Source organism: Hyperolius riggenbachi, chromosome 11, assembly GCF_040937935.1.
Source record: "Hyperolius riggenbachi isolate aHypRig1 chromosome 11, aHypRig1.pri, whole genome shotgun sequence".
NCBI classification, from domain to species: domain Eukaryota; kingdom Metazoa; phylum Chordata; class Amphibia; order Anura; family Hyperoliidae; genus Hyperolius; species Hyperolius riggenbachi.
The window spans coordinates 143,885,646-143,905,321 of record NC_090656.1 but is presented as its reverse complement, the minus strand read 5'-3'; the positions used below and the strand labels follow the sequence as shown (position 1 = coordinate 143,905,321).

General features: G+C 44.3%; 1 protein-coding gene across 2 annotated transcripts in view; it reads left to right on the top strand.

Moving 5' to 3' along the window:
• NUDT22 (nudix hydrolase 22) overlaps positions 1-8,916 on the top strand; it is a 70,007-nt gene extending 61,091 nt beyond the window's left edge. For both annotated transcript variants that reach the window (XM_068259484.1, XM_068259485.1), the window contains exon 6: positions 8,744-8,916. In XM_068259484.1, the coding sequence (XP_068115585.1) occupies positions 8,744-8,845 (102 nt within the window). In that variant the 3' untranslated portion in view covers positions 8,846-8,916. The remainder of the gene's footprint in view (positions 1-8,743) is intronic.
• The last annotated feature ends 10,760 nt before the right edge of the window (positions 8,917-19,676 follow it).

Sequence of the window (19,676 nt, the reverse complement as noted above, 5' to 3'; positions counted from 1 at the left end):
ACAACTGAAGTAGTTCAAGCCTTTTATTGTTTTAATATTGATGATTTTGGCATACAGCTCATGAAAACCCACAATTCCTATCTCAAAAAATTAGCATATCATGAAAAGGTTCTCTAAATGAGCTATTAACCTAATCATCTGAATCCACTAATTAACTCTAAACACCTGCAAAAGATTCCTGAGGCTTTTAAAAACTCCCAGCCTGGTTCATTACTCAAAACCGCAATCATGGGTAAGACTGCCGACCTGACTGCGGTCCAGAAGGCCATCATTGACACCCTCAAGCAAGAGGGTAAGACACAGAAAGAAATTTCTGAACGAATAGGCTGTTCCCAGAGTGCTGTATCAAGGCACCTCAGTGAGAATTCTGTGGGAAGGAAAAAGTGTGGCAGAAAACGCTGCACAATGAGAAGAGGTGACCGGACCCTGAGGAAGATTGTGGAGAAGGACCGATACCAGACCTTGGGGGACCTGCGGAAGCAGTGGACTGAGTCTGGGGACGAAACATCCAGAGCCACCGTATACAGGCGTGTGCAGGAAATGGGCTACAAGTGCCGCATTCCCCAGGTCAAGCCACTTTTGAACCAGCAACAGCGGCAGAAGCGCCTGACCTGGGCTACAGAGAAGCAGCACTGGACTGTTGCTCAGTGGTCCAAAGTACTTTTTTCGGATGAAAGCAAATTTTGCATGTCATTCGGAAATCAAAGTGCCAGAGTCTGGAGGAAGACTGGGGAGAGGGAAATGCCAAAATGCCTGAAGTCCAGTGTCAAGTACCCACAGTCAGTGATGGTCTGTGGTGCCATGTCAGCTGCTGGTGTTGGTCCACTGTGTTTTATCAAGGGCAGCGTCAATGCAGCTAGCGATCAGGAGATTTTGGAGCATTTCATGCTTTCATCTGCTGAAAAGCTTTATGGAGATGAAGATTTCATTTTTCAGCACGACCTGGCACCTGCTCACAGTGCCAAAACCACTGGTAAATGGTTTACTGACCATGGTATTACTGTGCTCAATTGGGCTGCCAACTCTCCTGACCTGAACCCCATAGAGAATATGTTGGATATTGTGAAGAGAAAGTTGAAACGCAAGACCCAACACTCAGGATGAGCTTAACCACTTGCCGACCGCCCACAGCCGATGGGTGGCGGCAAGGGCTGGGCCCAAACGACCGCAATACGCCCATCGGCGGTGGGCGTGTTTATGCTGCGACTGGCTCCACCCCCCCTTGCGCAGTAACCGGCCTTTCGGAAGCGCCGGCGGGTTACTAGCTGCCCAATCGCGGCATACAAAGCGTATAATACGCTTTGTAATGTATACAAAGCGTATTATACAGGCTGCCTCCGGCCCTGGTGGTTCCAGTGATCGAGGGACCACCAGGGCAGGCTGCAGCCACCAAGGTAGGCTGCAGCCACCAAGGTAAGCACCCAAGCACACTGATCAGCCCCCCCTTCCCTCTGATCGCCCACAGCACCCCTCAGACCCCCCCCCCTGCCCACCCCTCAGACCCCTGTTTACACCCAATCACCCCCCTAATCACCCATCAATCACTCCCTGTCACTATCTGTCAGCGCTATTTTTTGATTAGGTACTAAACTGCCCCCTGAGGGCTCCTGGTCACCCCTCCCACACACACACACACACTCAGATCCTCCCCAGACCCCCCCCCCCCCCGTGTACTGTATACATCTATCCTTTTCTGTAATCACCTGTCAATCACCCGTCAATCACCCCCTGTCACTGCCACCCATCAGGTCAGACCCTATCCTGCCTCTTTCGGGCATCTGATCACCCGCCCGCACCCTCAGATCGCCCGCAGACCCACCCTCAGACCACCTCCAAAGTGCATTGTTTACATCGGTTCTGCCATCTAATCACGCACTGATCACCCATCAATCACCCCCTGTCACTGCTACCCATCAGATCAGACCCCTATCTGCCCCTAAGGCACCCAATCACCCGCCCACACCCTCAGAACACCCTTAGACCCCCCCAGTCCCTCCCCCCTGTGTACTGTATACATCTATCCTCCCCTGTAATCACCCGTCAATCACCCAGTCACTACCACCCACCAGATGAGACCCTCACCTGCCTCTTACAGGCATCTGATCCCCCGCCCACACCATCAGATCGCCCGCAGACTCACCCTCAGATCACCTCCAAAGTGCATTGTTTACATCTGTTCTGCCATCTAATCACCCACTGATCACCCATCAATCACCCCCTGTCACCACCTGTCACTGCTACCCATCAGATCAGACCCCTATCTGCCCCTAGGGCACCCAGTCACCCACCCACACCCTCAGAACGCCCTCAGACCCCAGCCCATACCACCTCGCCAGTGCATTGCTTGCATCTATTCCCCCCCTCTAATCACCCCTTGAGACACCCATCAATCACCTCCTGTCACCCCCCAGCACACCTACCCATCAGATCAGGCCCTAATTTGCCCCGTGTGGGCTCCTGATCACTCGGCCAAACCCTCAGATCCCCTTCCAATCACCTCCCCAGTGCATTGATTGCATCTATTTTCCCCTCTAATCACCCCCTGAGACACTCAGCAATCTCCTCCTGTCACCCCCTTCCCCCCCCCCCCCCCCCCAGCACTCCTATCCATCAGATCAGGCCCTAATCTGCCCCCGGCGGGCTTCTGATCACACAGCCAAACCCTCACCCGCCCCACCGCAGTGACAGAAATTTTTTTCTGATTACTGCTGGTCTCTACGACTTAATTGTGGCTGAGACCAACCGTTATGCCACACAATACGCAACCGCCAATCCAAGAAGCTACCATGCCCAGCCTTTTCGGTGGAAACCACTCCAAGTTTCTGAACGTAACATTTTTTGGGGCCTTCTCCTGAACATTGGTCTAGTCAAAAATGATGTATTGTGGTCTTATTGGTCTATGCACCCAATACATCACATGCCCATGTTCTCTGCTGCCATGTCCAGGTCACGATTTGAGAACATCCTGCGCTTCCTGCACTTCAGTGCCAATACAACCTGTCCTCTAAGAGTCCATCCTGCTTATGACCGGTTCCACAAAATTCGCCCCCTCATAGACCACCTGTCATCAAAATTTGCAGATGCTTATACCCCTGAACAGTCATTTTAAGGCATTTGGTTTCCAGACTACTCCTCATGGTTTTGGGCCCCTAAACTGCCAGGGCAGTATAGGAACCCCACAATTGACCCCATTTTAGAAAGAAGACACCCCAAGGTATTCCGTTAGGTGTATGACGAGTTCATAGAAGATTTTTATTTTTTGTCAAAAGTTAGCAGAAATTGATTTTTATTGTTTGTTTCACAAAGTGTCATTTTCCACTAACTAGTGACAAAAAATAAAATCTTCTATGGACTCACCATACACCTAACGGAATACCTTGGGGTGTCTTCTTTCTAAAATGGGGTCACTTGTGGGGTTCCTATACTGCCCTGGCATTTTAGGGGCCCTAAACCGTGAGGAGTAGTCTAGAAACCAAATGCCTCAAAATTACCTGTAAATAGGACTTTGGGCCCCTTAGCGCACCTAAGCTGCAAAAGTGTCACACGTGGTATTGCCGTATTTAGAAGTAGTATGTGTTTTGGGGTGTATTTTTTACACATACCCATGCTGGGTAGGAGAAATATCTGTAAATGGACAATTGTGTGTAAAAAAAAATAAAAATGGGGAAATGAGGTCACTTGTGGGGTTCCTAAACTGCCCTGGCATTTTAGGGGCCCTAAACCGTGAGATGTAGTCTTGAAACCAAATGTCTCAAAATGACCTGTGATATCCTAAAGGTACTCATTGGACTTTGGGCCCCTTAGCGCAGTTAGGGTGCAAAAAAGTGCCACACGTGGTATCGATGTACTCAGGAGAAGTAGTATAATGTGTTTTGGGGTGTATTTTTACACATACCCATGCTGGGTGGGAGAAATATGCACTTATTGGATTTTTTTTATCAAAGACATGTAGCACAATAAATTTGGACAAAAATGTATATAGAAATTTTTACTTTATTTCAAAAATGTCAGCGCAGAAAGTTCAAAAAATCATTTATTTATTTTTTTACAAAATTTATGTCTTTTTTTTGATGAATATAATAAAAACTAAAAATCACAGCAGCAATCAAATCGCATCAAAAGAAAGCTGTATTAGTGACAAGAAAAGGAGGTAAAATTCATTTAGTCGGTTGTATGACCGAGCAATAAACCGTTAAAGCTGCAGTGGTCTGAATGGAAAAAAAGTGTCTGGTCCTTAAGGGGTTTTATGACTGCAGTCCTTAAGTGGTTAAGTAAAGAAAGGTTCATAGGCCAGATTCACACTGCAGAAAGGGCAAAAGTCATTTGGAGAACTCCTGTGTTAAAATCAATGCCCAATTCAAAACCCACTGTATGTAAAGAAATAAGTAGATATTTTGAGAAGCCACTGGTGTATTTAGGTAAATTAACCAAATCGTATTGTAAAAATGCCATCTATAATAACTGTAAACGATGTAAGTACTGACACATAGTCCCTGGGGATAGCTTTGCTTATGCTCCTAGGGCTAACACTGGTTATATGAATTTCCCCTCAGATCAAGGTATTAATAAACTTTATATAATTTTACTATTCAAGATGCTATCCGGATTCCAGAGTGTGCCAACTTATTAGGAATAGAGCTTGCCATGATAGGAGCAGTAGCACATGCTAATGTTTTTAAGATTAAAGCGGACCCAAACCAAACATTTTTTTTAATTAAAAATATTTAGTTGCACCACTCTGACACATACAAATATAAATAAACACTCCTTCACACCTATGGTCATTTCAGTGCATGCTTTTCACCATTCTCTTTTCATAACTAGGGTTATACTGGGGGCAGTCATTAGCAATTCCTCCATTGCCGGACACTATCTACTCCACCAGTTTGCCGGATTTTGTCCCGGCAATTTGAAAGGAAGGGAGGGGATACTCCAATAAATGTAAAATTTTATATTTGTCATCATGCAGCTGAAAAAAGGCTGCTATTTATTATTATAATTTAGAAAATATATTTTATTTCTGAAATCTTGTATTTTTAATTTGGGTCCACTTTAAATATTTTCACAAGGTATAATCTCATTGCAGTCACCTTATTACTTTGTGTGTGGGTGATGGGCTTATGCCTGGCTATCTATAGGTAGCTTTGGCCAATGTACTGTTGCTACCCTAGCACCCGCATTAGCAGTTCTAGATGAAAAAGCTGTAACAGCAAAGAAATATTTGCTACCCCATCAGAAGTTGTATAAAATAAATCTGTTTACCATAAATAACTATGCATAGGCATTCTTTTCAACCTGAACGGGATGGAAATGATGGTAAGATTAAATAACTACTCTGGACTAATTGTCCATATGTAATGAAACAATTGCTGCAGTTACTGCTAACACAGCTGAAATACCCAGGTGTGTAAAGTTAGCCTTATAAGAAAAATTGTACTAGAGGAATAGAAAAGGGGACGAGAAAAACACCGGGAGTCCGATCTGGTGTATTATCTCACGTGCGACTCTAATCAAAAGTAAGAATCCCCCTATACATTCCTAGTAGTTTGGGTCACCCTGAGCTGCTTGGTTACTCTGTTGTACTCGTCCAAGCCCTATTTCATACATCTTTATCAATCCCTTCCATGTACTGATGAGGACCAAAAGTCCAAAACAGGCTGTCTACATGTGGGTTTGATAAGGCTGTATAAAACTTAAAGCTATAAGCTTGCTATACACCAGCGGTTCTGGATGCTTGCTTGGCTTAACAAGGGCGAAAAGGGATAATTTGCATATTCAGTAGAGCATTGTGGGTAACCACAAATGTTCACTTATAACTGAATTATTGCAAATTTCCTTCTGTTTTAAGAAGGCAAATTACACCAAGCAAAAGTAAGAAAAGATCGCTTATACTCACAAAGCCGGGTTGCGCGTAAGGCAACCACTGTGTATCGCATGTGGGGAAGTACCGTCCCCACTCGGCCTTGTGTTGTTGTTTCGACGGTCGCTGCTCCTTCGGAAAAGGTAACACCTGTCAAGGTGTGTCCCCTGGTCCCAGGGGGAGGTATAGAATGCGAGTAGGCGCCTACGCAGAGGATACCTCTACCCTTGGCACAATACACGACCTGATGAAGCGGTTTTAACCATGAAACGTGTTGTCATTTTCTCAGTGCCTCATTAAAGCTTTTATACCGTACATAATGGGATTGACTATTTAGGATCTGTCCGTATACTTATATCTGTATTAATAGCTTGTTCAAACGGTCAGATTCACCACTGGTGTATATACTGACAGCAACCACTACCAATTTACTGATTTATCGATTTTTATTTATTATTACTTTTATTATATATATTTTTAATATTTTTTCTATATACCCATTTTTTGTTTCGCACATCATTCTACAAGTACCCTCTAGGGCGCCTCCTACCCTCTCGCATTATAAGAAAAGTTGGCTCTTGACTTCAAACTGGCAAAACAATCATCTACAGTAGGTAAAAGAGTTGCAACACACTGCTAGGGAAATAGGCAAAGAGGGATGGAATCCCTTTGAAGGTACAAATATAGGAAACCTATTTGGTTCAATTGGAGGTTTCTTTAAACAAATCGCTGCATATCTGGTTCTGTTTCTGCTTACTGTTTGATGTTCTACCTTTACTATACAATCATTGTGTTTCATTAGCAGATGCACTCACACATCTGAAGCTCACATCTATTTAGTCCAAAGAAGAAACTCCTATGATGAAATATCTACCCAGGAGTATGAAAATATTATTTCCTGTACCTGAATGCCTATTTGCTATCCGTGAATATTGTGTTAGGCAAGTTCCAGGGGTAAAGTAGGGTATTCAGCGACAAGTCGCTAGGTTCTGATATGGGCCTAGGTAACTTTTGTTTTTTAATTATTGTTGTAATCGATTTGTTAATTAATGTGGCCATCATATGGCCAAAAGGGGAGAAGTGTAAGGGTTTCTTTAATATAACTTAGAATATAGCTATAGTTAGCTATAGATCCTTCTAGTATTAGGAAAGACAGGCTCTCTTAGATTTCTAAATAGAGCTGAAATAAAGCTGAAATTACTTTTCTCTTCACAGTAACTGGTGGGGCATGGGGAACTAATGATTCTAAAGTTTATTCTTCTTACTTTATCTTGCTTAAGTTAGCTGACCAAAACTAGATAGGTAGAAATTCAGGACATGTCAGATAACTGTATTTCTGCAAATTTATTAGCTGATGGGTATGAAAGTTAAACGCAGGGTCACTATTGACCAGCCCTTTGAGTACAAATATAGGAGTATTTAGCTCCACATTATTGGACCTAGTGGTCAGTGAAGGAAGCACAGCTTTAATATTGCCTAACAAGATTCACAAGTTAATGTATAAAACCTCTAGTGTGGAGGTCTTGGCTTATCCCCCACAATTAGACATATAAGCCCATATGCAATTCACTTTTTCACCTGAGTTTTCTCCTAGGTGATAATTTTAAACTTTATCTATAAAATGCTTTTTAAGCCACCAGAAAGCAAGAAAATACTCAAAATAATGTTGATAGTACCTTTTCACCTACTTTTTGGTACTTCTTTAGTTAAAAATTGCTGAAAAGTTATTTTAAATCGAAGATGAAAAATTATCTCCTAGGAGAAAACTCAGGTGCAAAGGTGAATGGCATATGGCCCATAATGTGGTGTAGCTGTTCCACATAGAGGTTTAGAACCCTGCTGGTATAGGAGACTTTATTTCCCTGGTATATTTTCTCGGTTGTTTGCATATTCAGGTATGAAAGTTAGGAATATGAGCTAATCACGCCATATTGTAATTACTAACTTAATGACCTAAGGCCCGGTTCACATTAGCGGTCGCCGCCCGGAATCGCCGTGCCGGAGCCGGACCGCATGCGGAACGGACGCATGGCATAGCAATGAAAGCCTATGCGTCCGTTCACATGCGTCCGTTTCGTCCGGACCGGATCCGGACTCCGGCATAAGACCCAACATGCGCTATTTTTTGGTCCGGCTCCTCCGGGAGCCGTTTCCGGAGCGGAGCCGGACTGCACCATCCGGCCAATACAAACCAATGAGAACCGGAGAGCGCACAACACACTGGCTAAAAATCCGGATGTTCTACCCCACTTCCTATGCGTATTTTAGCGGCGATTTTGGATGGGGACACATGGGCAAGCATTTTGGAGTGGAGCAGCAGTGACTTTAAACGTGCTGGAGATGTTGGCAGTATGTCGGAGGTGGAGGTGAGTGCTAAACAGTGGAGGGCCTGATTCCACAGGTCCACCTTCTGCTGACCTCCCGGAACCCCAACATTTTTATTCTATTTCTACTATCTTTTGCCAAACGGATCCGAATCGCATCCTGATGAACACCTGATGCAACCTGACCGGATCCGGATCGGATCCGGATCAGAACCGTACGGTTCCGATCCGGATCCGGTCAGGTCATCCGGTCCGTTTGGCAGAGAACCGCAAGTGTGAACCGGCCCTTGCTTTCTGTGACTGTAATGCTATAAAAACCTGAAGACTTTCATTAAAGTAGGAAGATCTGGTTTGCAAACATGTAGCTGGTGTCCGAGTGATCTTCTCTCTAAAGGGCCTAAAATTTGGAGTCCATTAGCTAACATATGATTAGAGGTGTTTGGCCTTACTTTAAATTTATATTACAGCTCTTAGACTTTACACTTCTAAAAAAAAAAGTAAAGAGAAATGTCTTTTTGTGCTTATAGAGCTTTTAACTATTCCTTTATTTTATTTACAGGATATGCTAACCATTGAAAACTCAGAAATGTGGAAGGAGCTGTGTCCATCAGCAAAAGGTTGCATAAAACTTTATCTCTTAGTACAAGAGCAACAGTCCTGACTAGAGACAGTCATTAAATCATCAGCATCTTGTTCTCTGATGAATACATGAACTAACCATTGAATATGAAACTTGAGGGCCTCATTCACACTAAGTGCATTGCTTTGTAATATATACAATACTATCAATGTGCATGTAATCACATTTGCATCGCAACAGATACTGTTTTCCCTTGTCTGCTTCATGTTTCTGAACAGTGCGCACACAAATGCTTAAAGGGTCACTTAAGTCAAACAAAAAAAATGAGTTTTACTCACCTGGGGCTTCCAATAGCCCGCTTCAGCTGTCCGGTGCCCTCGCCATCTCCCTCCGATCCTCCTGGCCCCGCCGGCAGCCACTTCCTGTTTCGGTTACAGGAGCTGACAGGCTGGGGACGCGAGTGATTCTTCGCGTTCCTGGCCACAATAGCGCCATCTATGCTGCTATTGCATATATCATATAACATATAGCAGCATAGAGGGTGCTAATGTGTCTGGGAACGCGAAGAATCACTCGCATCCCCAGCCTGTCAGCTCCTGTCACCGAAACAGGAAGTGGCTGCTGGCGGGGCCAGGAGGATCGGAGGGAGACGGCGAGGGCACCGGACAGCTGCAGGGGGCTATTGGAAGCCCTAGGTGACTAAAACTCATTTTTTTTGTTTGACTTAAGTGTCCCTTTAAGGTAGCCATACACTGGTCGATTTGCCATCAGATTCGGCCAACAGATAGATCCCTCTCTGATCGAATCTGATCAGAGAGGAATCGTATGGCTGCCTTTACTGCAAACAGATTGTGAACCGAATTCAGCCTGAAACCGTTCACAATCTGTTGTGGTGGTGGTGCTGCTGCTGCCGCTGCTCCCCCCCACCCGCGTGCCCGCATACATTACCTGCTGCGCCGGCGCGAGTCCTCCCGCTCACCGCTGCTCTGTCTGCGCTCTGGCTTCCAGGTCCAGTATGCTTTGCTTCTTCCTGCCCAGCAGGAAGTTTAAACAGTAGAGCGCCCTCTACTGTTTAAACTTCCTGCCGGGCAGGAGGAACTAAAGCATGCCGGAGACCAGCGCGGACATGGAGCAGCGGTGACCGGGAGTAGTCGCGCCGGCGGAGCAGGTAATGTATTGCCGCTCTATTGCGTTGGTTGTCCGGCAACTAATGCCGCTAGCGACGCACTCCCTACCCGCGGGCGATCGACGGTAATTTTCCGCACGGAGCGATCGACGAGATCGGACGAAATGGATCGAAATTCGGCGTGTAGCGCGAACGATTGGCAGGAGATTCGATTCCAGTGATCGAATCTGCTGTCGAAACGGCGGCAAATCGGGCCAGTGTATGGCCAGCTCTAGGGTAGTAATTGATTGGGCTATATAATTAACACATGCATTAGAACTGATGCTGTTTGAGTTACGGTACAACGATGTTCTCACCATACGTTTTTCCAGTTGGGTGGTATAAAAAAGCGTCCAGGTGTGGCAAGATGGGGAAATACAGGATTGATGCTTCAATAGGGGCAAACTGGGTAATTGCCCAGGGCCACATAGCCAGCTGATGCTGTAAAGCCTTGAACCTCCCGTTAGGAGAGGTGAATTTACAAACCCCATTGCGCAACCCTGCTTACAGCACAGTAAATGATGGGGATAAGGAGTAGAGTCGACAGCTGGGTACTCACCAAAATTAAACACATTTTTTTAACCCTATAAGGAAGGCTAATCTAAAACATAACTTTTATTGAACTACATAAAACGATCTAACTGCCATACTATTCATTTGAAATATTTCCAAGAAATAAGGCACAGGATCCAAATCTATTCTGCATCCTCATACTCAGATTAGAGATAAATATATACTAGGACCAGAGTATTGGATAGTACAACATTAGAGGTCCGCCCAATGCAAGCCTATTGGAGCTTGCACATCCTGTTGCCCTGCCCACAGTAACCTCTCTATGTAACAAGCTGTATAGCTTGTATGGATAGGCATGGAATAACGTGATTGAGCATTTCATATGAAGGAGTTCTCTGAGATAATAAAGATAACATGCAATCTTTAGAGATATGTGCACAATCAGGGCGATTTTAAAGGCGTATAGGGCCAGGAACATACTTCTATAGATATGATTGGCGATAGGGGAACCAATGGGGAAGTGTAACTGTGATAGACAATGGGATCTGACCAATGAGACAGCAAGATTAGGGTGGTTCACGCCCTATTTGTGACCCAACCCCTCTCATAAAGTATAAAACAAGGTTTGGTTGCCGGTAGAGCAGAGAGCACGTCGCTCTGATCTATATTGTCTTTAATTGAAATGTATATTTAAATGCTGTATTTGCACATTGCACTTGCAACCTTAGCACTAAGCACTTTCTTCCCCTGGCAAAGACCCCTACCCCCCATTTGAGTGGGTGAAACATGTTGGGTTGTTGGGAGGCCTTTATGTAATAGAAGCATTTTTGTCAAGAAATAGGGATCCTGGTGTTGGTACATATTTATCTATAATCTGATTATGAGGATCCAGAATACATTTGGATCCTGTGCCTTGTTTCTTGGAATAGGGTTTTTTATTTGGTGATTCTTGTAAGGGCCAAGAATACCTAGGTGGGAAGTAGGGAGAGACTGGAAGCCCAACTGTGCAGTATCGTCAGGTATAGGGAGGATAAACTTCTATACATGTATACTCACAAAGGTGGATTAGCCTTCCTTGTAGGGTTAAATAATGTGTTTAATGATTTAATCAGAATTTGTGCTCACCAAAATTAGCCAGGTGGTGCACCCAGCTAAAAGGGCCTGGGGAGAACACTGTAAAACATATGCATATTATAATGTGCACAGTGCAAATGAGACCTAATACTGATTTAAATGAATTCATGTTCTTAATTTGTAACTCTAGAGCTTCTGGCGCATTACACACTTTTTTTACATCCATGCCCAGATGTCCAAAAAACAAGCCCAAAGAATTCCATCAATCAAGAAGTAACCTTCCTTGACAGTTGAGTTCTTGTCGTTCCACCCATTACCACCTTCCAGACCTTGTGATTAACTATTAAAGCTTCCAGTCGTAGTGCTGAGCTATTGGCAAATCTCAGGAGGCAGAAGGAGATTGGGCTACAAATGGAAGAAGCAGGGCTAAGTAAGCCCCTTTTTAAAGTAAATCTGAAATGAGTTCTATGCAGACTGCCATATTTATTTCCTTTTAAGCAATAACCGAAGTGCTGTGATTTATTTATGACAGAATAAGCTTGCTTCCAATATTTTTGCCTGATGAAGCGGACTGTGGACCTTGTGAAATGTGCAAATTCCCCTCACCTTGTTGGAGTAATTAAACTATCATTATTTTATCGATAACTGTTGAGTGTTCTGTGGGGAGGTAATTCCACCACGAACCCCCATTTTTATTGTTTTTAGACCTATTTATTTTATACTTGCTGGCGTCTCTGTTATTCAACATATACTAGTTGCCTGGCTATCCTGCTGATCCTCTGCCTTTAATACTTTTAGCCATATACCCTGAACAAGCATGCAGCAGATCAGGAGTTTTTAACAATATTGTCAGAACTGACAAGATTAGCTGCATGCTTGTTTCTGATGTTATTCCGACACAAGGCTGCCAGGCAACTGGTATTGTTTAAAAGGAAACAAATATGGCAGCCTCCATATAACTCTCACTTCAGATTCACTTTAACTTGTTTTACTGCTCTGGGTTTTAGGACTCCTTAGACAGACAGCAATATATGTATGTATACATATACGCAGGTACATGCCTGCATGTCACATACTGTATATTAGTTTGACAAACTTGTATATTATCATTACGTACTAAGCATTGCACTGTTGGGACTTGGACATAACTAGAATATAAAACTGTGATGCCACACCCACTTCTTGATGTTATTATTGATCGCGTAACCTCACGTGGATGAATCAAGGAAGGCCGCCGGCAAACAGATTTGTGCGAACATCGGTGGTTCGCGGTCGAGGTGAACTGAGAACTTTTTTCCAAAAAACGTTTGAGTTCACATTTTTTCCATAGATTTTAATGACCAACGACTTTAGCGGTTAATAGCAAAGTCCCCTTACATAGTAGAAACACCAAATTTGCAGGGTATGTAGAGGGGGACAGTGACTACAAGAGAATTTTTTTTTCCAAAAGACCTTATAGTTTTTGAGAAAATCAATTTTTAAATTCTCCGTCTGACCGTGGGAAAATTAACCCTCGCCGACTTTAGCGGTTAATAGCAAAGCCCCCTTAAAAGCTAAAAACACCACAATTGCTGGAACAACAAGAACAGTTGGAAGAAGAGGAAACATTTTTTAAAAAAAGACCTTATACTTTTTGAGTAAATCGATTTCAAAGTTTCAAAGAAAAAAGAGCAGATTGATTGATTAAAAAGAACTGGCTCATTCATGAACCAGTTAGTATAGCTTACAATGCGTCCTGTGCAGGATGTATAGCTGCTGGCTCCCGCTGTCTCTCCCCACCTTCCTTCACCTGTCACTCTCACCTAGGCTGGCACCAGGTGCCAGCCTAGGTGAGGGTGAGAGGTGAAGGAAGGTGGGGAGAGACAGCGGGAGCCAGCAGCTATACATCCCACAGGACGCATTCTCTGCTATGTGGGGTGCAGCGGAGATCTTCAATTAACTTAATTGAAGATCGCAAGATAAGAGGATACTGTATTCGTTGGATAATTTACCGAGGATATTGGCGTGGGAAATATTTTTTAAAGGTACAGGTATGTATTTCTGGTTAATTAAGAACATTAAAGGACATTTTTTGGCATTGTGTTTTTATTTCATTTAACCCTTTGTGGAAATGGATAAGGGGTACTTTGTAACCCTATACTTATTTCTCCTGGGAGGGGGGAGGGGGGTGGGCATCTGGGGTCCCCTTCTTAAAGGGATACTGTAGGGGGGTCGGGGGAAAATGAGTTGAAGTTACCCGGGGCTTCTAATGGTTCCCCGCAGGCATCCTGTGCCTGCGCAGCCACTCCCCGATGCTCCGGCAGCGCCTCTGGTTCACTTCTGGAATTTTAAACTTTAAAGTCTGAAAACCACCGCGCCTGCGTTGCCGTGTCCTCGCTTCCCCTGATGTCACCAGGAGCGCACGGTGCAGGCACAGACCATACTGGGCCTGTGCAGTACGCTCCTGGTGCCATCAGCGGGAGTGAGGACACGGCAACGCAGGCGCAGGGGTTTTCAGACTTTAAAGTCTTAAATTCCAGAAGTGAACCAGAGGCGGGGCCGGAGCATTGGGGAGTGGCTGCGCGGGCACAGGATGTCTGTGGGGGACCATTAGAAGCCCCGGGTAACTTCAACTCATTTTCCCCTGACCCCCCTACAGTATCCCTTTAAAGGGGACTCCCAGATGCCACCATGAACCCCCCAGGGAGTCGTCGCCCCACCTCCTCCTGGGGCACTGTAGGTGGGGAAGTGTCCCTTGTCCATGGATTGGACAAGGGAGAGAGGGGAAGGCTTAGCTGCCCCTCTCCCCCAGAGCCCCCCCATACCATGGACCATGCGGGCTGGTATAGCTCAGGGTTCGAAGCCCCACGAGGGCGGGGCTCTGCATTCTGGCTATTCCAGCCTGCATGGAGGACAAGGGGTTACAGAGAGTTCGGTAGGGGGGACCCCACGTCATTTTTTTTTTCAGATTTCCCACACTCAACACAAAAATAATAAAGGTTTTTTTTTTTTTAAATATTGTTTCCTGCTATCTTTTTAACATATCCTGCAAATTTAGTGTTGCTAGGATGTAAGGGGCCTTTGCTATTTACCTCCTTAGCAGTATGCCCGTCACTGTGTCGGGCATACCGCTTCCTGGCCCCAGGAGTCCCCCATGTAAAATTAATGTGATCCAATGGCTGAAACCCCTTTAGCTAGCACAGCTAGTACAAGTCCCAGGAACCCACCGATTGCCACCGATCTCCCCCCCCCCTGTTAATACATCACCCCCCCCCCCCCTGGATCCAGCGATTGCGCAGCCTCCCTGCACAGCTTCGGTCTCTCTGTGGGGAGGATCGGGTTTCCTCATGACTTCATGTGCGATCCTCTCCATAGAGAAGACCAGAGCTGTACGGGGAGGCTGCGCGGATCGCTGGATCTAGGCTGGGTAATGTATTAACGGGGGAGCGGTGGAGATCGGGGGGTGCTGGGCATTTATACTAGCTAGCTATAGGGGTTCCAGCCAGTGGATGACTGGGGGGCACAAATTAGCAAAACCTCCTGAGCGGCGTAACGCTCATGGGGTTAACTGCTAAAGTCGGCGTGTGATAACCAACCAGAGTTATAGGGGTGCAAAAGTGCTGAATTTTGCCATTGGCTTTCATAGGGCTTCCTTTTTCACTTTCAAAAATCTCAAATCTTTTCAAAGGACGATGGCTCAGCAGTTGCAAATTTTCTACCAATGTAGGGACTTTTAGGGGGCTCAGGACTGGTGAGTTTGGGGGCCCTTAGCCAAAGAAATCATAGCCTAGGGTCACAAAAGCTTTTTTTTTTTGGCAATGATGCCGGTGACGAACATAAATCCCCGATATGGCTGTCAGCAAAGTCTGAAGCTCATGACATGTCGCATGCAGGTAGAAGGCAGGCATATTGTTGTACTTGCACTCCAATTTTGGGTTTCCTACATTTCTGCAAACCAGAGTTATGGGGTGCAACAGTGTTAAAATCTCCCATAGGCTTTCATTGGGGCCTAGATTTTGAGGGTACAAAAGCGCAGCTTGCTGCCGAATGGTACGGCTGAGCGACCCCAAATTTTCAGGCTTTGTACGGAGTTTAAGAAGGCTCAGGGCTGGTGAGTTTCGGGCCTTTAACTTACCATTCGGCAGAAACCTGCGCTTTTGTACCCTCAAAACCTAGGCCCCAATCAATGCCTGTGGGAGATTTTAGCTTTTTTGCACCCCCATAACTCTGGTTTGCAGAGATGTAGGGAACCCGACGTTGGAGTGCAAGTACAACAATATGCTTTCTACCTGCATGCGACATGTTGTGAGCTTCAGACTTTGCTAGTTGCAATGGTAGGGATTTAAGTTTGTCACCAGCATCATTGCCAAAAAAACAAGCTTTTGTGACCCTAGGCTATGATCTCTTTAGCCTAGGGGCCCCAAACTCACCAATCCTGAGCTTCCTAAAAGTCCCTACAATGCTAGAAAATTTGCCACTTCTGAGCCATCATCCTTTGAAAAGATTTGAGATTTTTGATAGTGAAATAGAGAGCTCAATGAAAGCTAATGGCAAAATTCAGCACTTTTGCACCCCCATAACTCTAGTTTGCAAAGATGTAGGGAACTCAACGTTGGAGTGCAAGTACAATAATATGCCTTGTACCTGCATGCGACATGTCGTGAGCTTCAGACTTTGCTAGCGGCCATGGCGGGGATTTATGTTCGTCACCAGTACCATTGCAAAAATAAACAGGTTTTTGTGACCCTAGGATCAATGTTTTTTTATTCAAAACAAAATGTAATGCATACAATACAATAAATAAAAGTAAAAATGTATGCATGGCATATAAACAGAATAACATACATTGTATACAAATTATACAAACTTGTATACAATTCACCATAAAGGCAATACATCCAAAAAGAAAATCACTGCTATAAATCAAATATATACACTCTAATGAAAATTCATTATGGGACTGTAATGAACAGGAGAGTGCCATTCATATACATACAATCCAACAAGACCTCACTAAAAAAGTAATTAAATACATAAAACATACACCCCTACCAAAGAAGAACAGGCACAACACCTACACTACATCAATCATCCAAATAATAAACACCAACATTTACATACATATTACATACATACTGGGACTTTTACGCCCAAGAACACAAGACTATAGACGTGACAAACACATAGACACAAAAATAATAATAAGGAAAAGGACAGTGAGACAACAAAAATTCAAATAATAAAATCCTACACCATAAACACATAACAGAAAGACAAAGGGAACTCCTTTGTGCTTGCGGACAATCTTCAAAAGAGTCTGAGAAAACATAAAAAAAAAAAAAAAAAAAACTACAGTGAAAGATGAGAAATAGGAAGCTCACCCAGGATCAACTCAAAACAGTTCAAGGAGGCCTGATATTCTGCCAGGCCAGAATCCAGGCCCCCCTCCCCATCTTTTGTCTCTCCAAGAACCATACAGGTCCTTCTAAAAAAAATAGCATATTGTGATAAAGTTCATTATTTTCTGTAATGTACTGATAAACATTAGACTTTCATATATTTTAGATTCATTACACACAACTGAAGCAGTTCAAGCCTTTTATTGTTTTAATATTGATGGTTTTGGCATACAGCTCATGAAAACCCCAAATTCCTATCTCAAAAAATTAGCATATTTTATCCGACCAATAAAAGAAAAAGGTTTTTAAAACAAAAAAAGGCAACCTTCAAATAATTATGTTCAGTTATGCACGCAATACTTGGTCGGGAATCCTTTTGCAAAAATGACTGCTTGCATGGAGGCAATCAGCCTGTGGCACTGCTCAGGTGTTATGGAGGCCCAGGATGCTTCGATAACAGCCTTAAGCTCATCCAGAGTGTTGGGTCTTGCGTCTCTCAACTGTCTCTTCACAATATCCCACAGATACTCTGGGGTTCAGGTCAGGAGAGTTGGCAGGCCAATTGAGCACAGTAATACCATGGTCAGTAAACCATTAACCAGTGGTTTTGGCACTGTGAGCAGGTGCCAGGTCGTGCTGAAAAATGAAATCTTCATCTCCATAAAGCTTTTCAGCAGATGGAAGCATGAAGTGCTCCAAAATCTCCTGATAGCTAGCTGCATTGACCATGCCCTTGATAAAACACAGTGGACCAACACCAGCAGCTGACATGGCACCCCAGACTATCACTGACTGTGGGTACTTGACACTGGACTTCAGGCATTTTGGCATTTCCCTCTCCCCAGTCTTCCTCCAGACTCTGGCACCTTGATTTCCGAATGACATGCAAAAGTTGCTTTCATCCGAAAAAAGTACTTCAGACTTCCTCCCCCCTTTTCTTTATGTGTAGGTTTTGTTTGCTTATGTAAAGTTATCTTTACCTGTTATTCCTGAATACATTACATGCTGTATTGTATAATGATTCGATGACAAAACTTCAATAAAAATTCTCGTTTAAAAAAAACATACAACCAATGTTATGTTTTATGAAAATCAGAGGATAGAAAACAATCGGGTTGACCATACCTAGGCCACCCTCCCGTCTGCTTCTGTAGGTAATATTCCTGCGTACCTGGTTTAGCTTGTTTCCCCAGAGCATCTGAAAAAACACGCTATTAATCCTTGCATACAGGGATGCTGGCAAGATTGCAACGTAGTTAACATATAACATTGCTGGAATCAGGTAAGTTTTGATTAAGTCAACCCTTTCTCTAAGAGTTAAATGCCAACTCTTCCAATCTTCGGACTACCTTTGCGCTGACATCTTTCAGTTTGCACTCCCAATTTCGCAGGCCGTAATGGCATTGGCCAAATTTGATGCCAAGAATTTTGATCTCAGGCTGGGGCACTGGAAAAGAGCCGGGAAGTATGAAAGACTCTTCTTCTTTCCCCATCCAGAAAGTTTCACATTTATCTGGATTGATCTTCGAACTGGATGCTAACGAGTACCGAGTAATCTCCTCAGCAACTACTGCCTCCTCCTCTGCTTTAGAGGCTACTGTGGTAACATCGTCCGCATAGGCCAACACTTTCAAAGATGAGATGCCAGGGTAGTTTGCAGGAACCCCCCTGAGTGTGTTATCATTTAACCTCCTCACGAAGGGATCAATGACAGACGCATACAACAGGGAGCTCAAGGGACAACCCTGACAGACCCCAGAGCTCACCTCAAAAGGTTGACCGACTCATCCATTGATAAGCATAAAACTCTCAGCCCCTTTATATAAGGTCTACAGCCAATTTACAAAACCCTCTTCCAAACCATATACGCTAAGTAGCCGCCATAGATACTTGTGGTTGACTCGATCAAACGCTTTTAACTGATCTAGCGTTAGCAAATACTTTCTCCTGCCCTGCACCGCTCCAGGACTTTCCGGATAGCTAACAGTGCTGAGTGTTGCTCTGCCCAGAACAGAACAGTGCTGCTGGCCAGGGTTGCTCAGATAGTACTTTTTTAAAATCCGAATTGATCCAGATATCCGGATCCGGTTTGGATATCCGGATCCGACCTTTGAGATATCGGAACGCATTATCCTCAGATATCCAACCTATCCGGATAGACAAACTGGAAGTGCATCGTTTTTAACCTTTAAAAACACCTTCTTCTTCTCTCTCTCTCTCTCTCTCTCTCTCTCTCTCTCTCTCTCTCTCTCTCTCTCTCTCTCTCTCTCTCTCTCTCTCTCTCTCTCTGATTTTGTCTTCCAGGGATTTGTAGGCTGTCAAAAGCAAGCTCACATACATTGGCCAGAAATCGAACCCAGGTCAACTGCTTGGAAGGCAGCTATGCTCACCACTATACCACCATTGGCCGGGAATCGAACCCAGGTCAACTAACATTACAGGCTGAAGCCAGCCATTTCACTCATCTCTTCAACTACAAGAAAGGCCCAGGAGTAGTCTCTAATATCTGTTACGGCAGGGCCCTTATTACACTTTCTTTACAGGACTATGGAAACCGTTTTGCCCATATGATAAAGAGAGGTGCAAAAATGAAATCATGCCTAGCAGAGGATGGTTTCAATCCATCAACCTCTGAGTTATGGACCCAGCACACTTCCGCTGCGCCACTCTGCAGTCTGCTTACATTTGTATACAATCTTCAAGTTTAAGAAGGGTACATTAGTTCCCTTCACAAAACCGTCCCTGGGTGGGCTTGAACCACCAACATTTCAGTTAACATCCA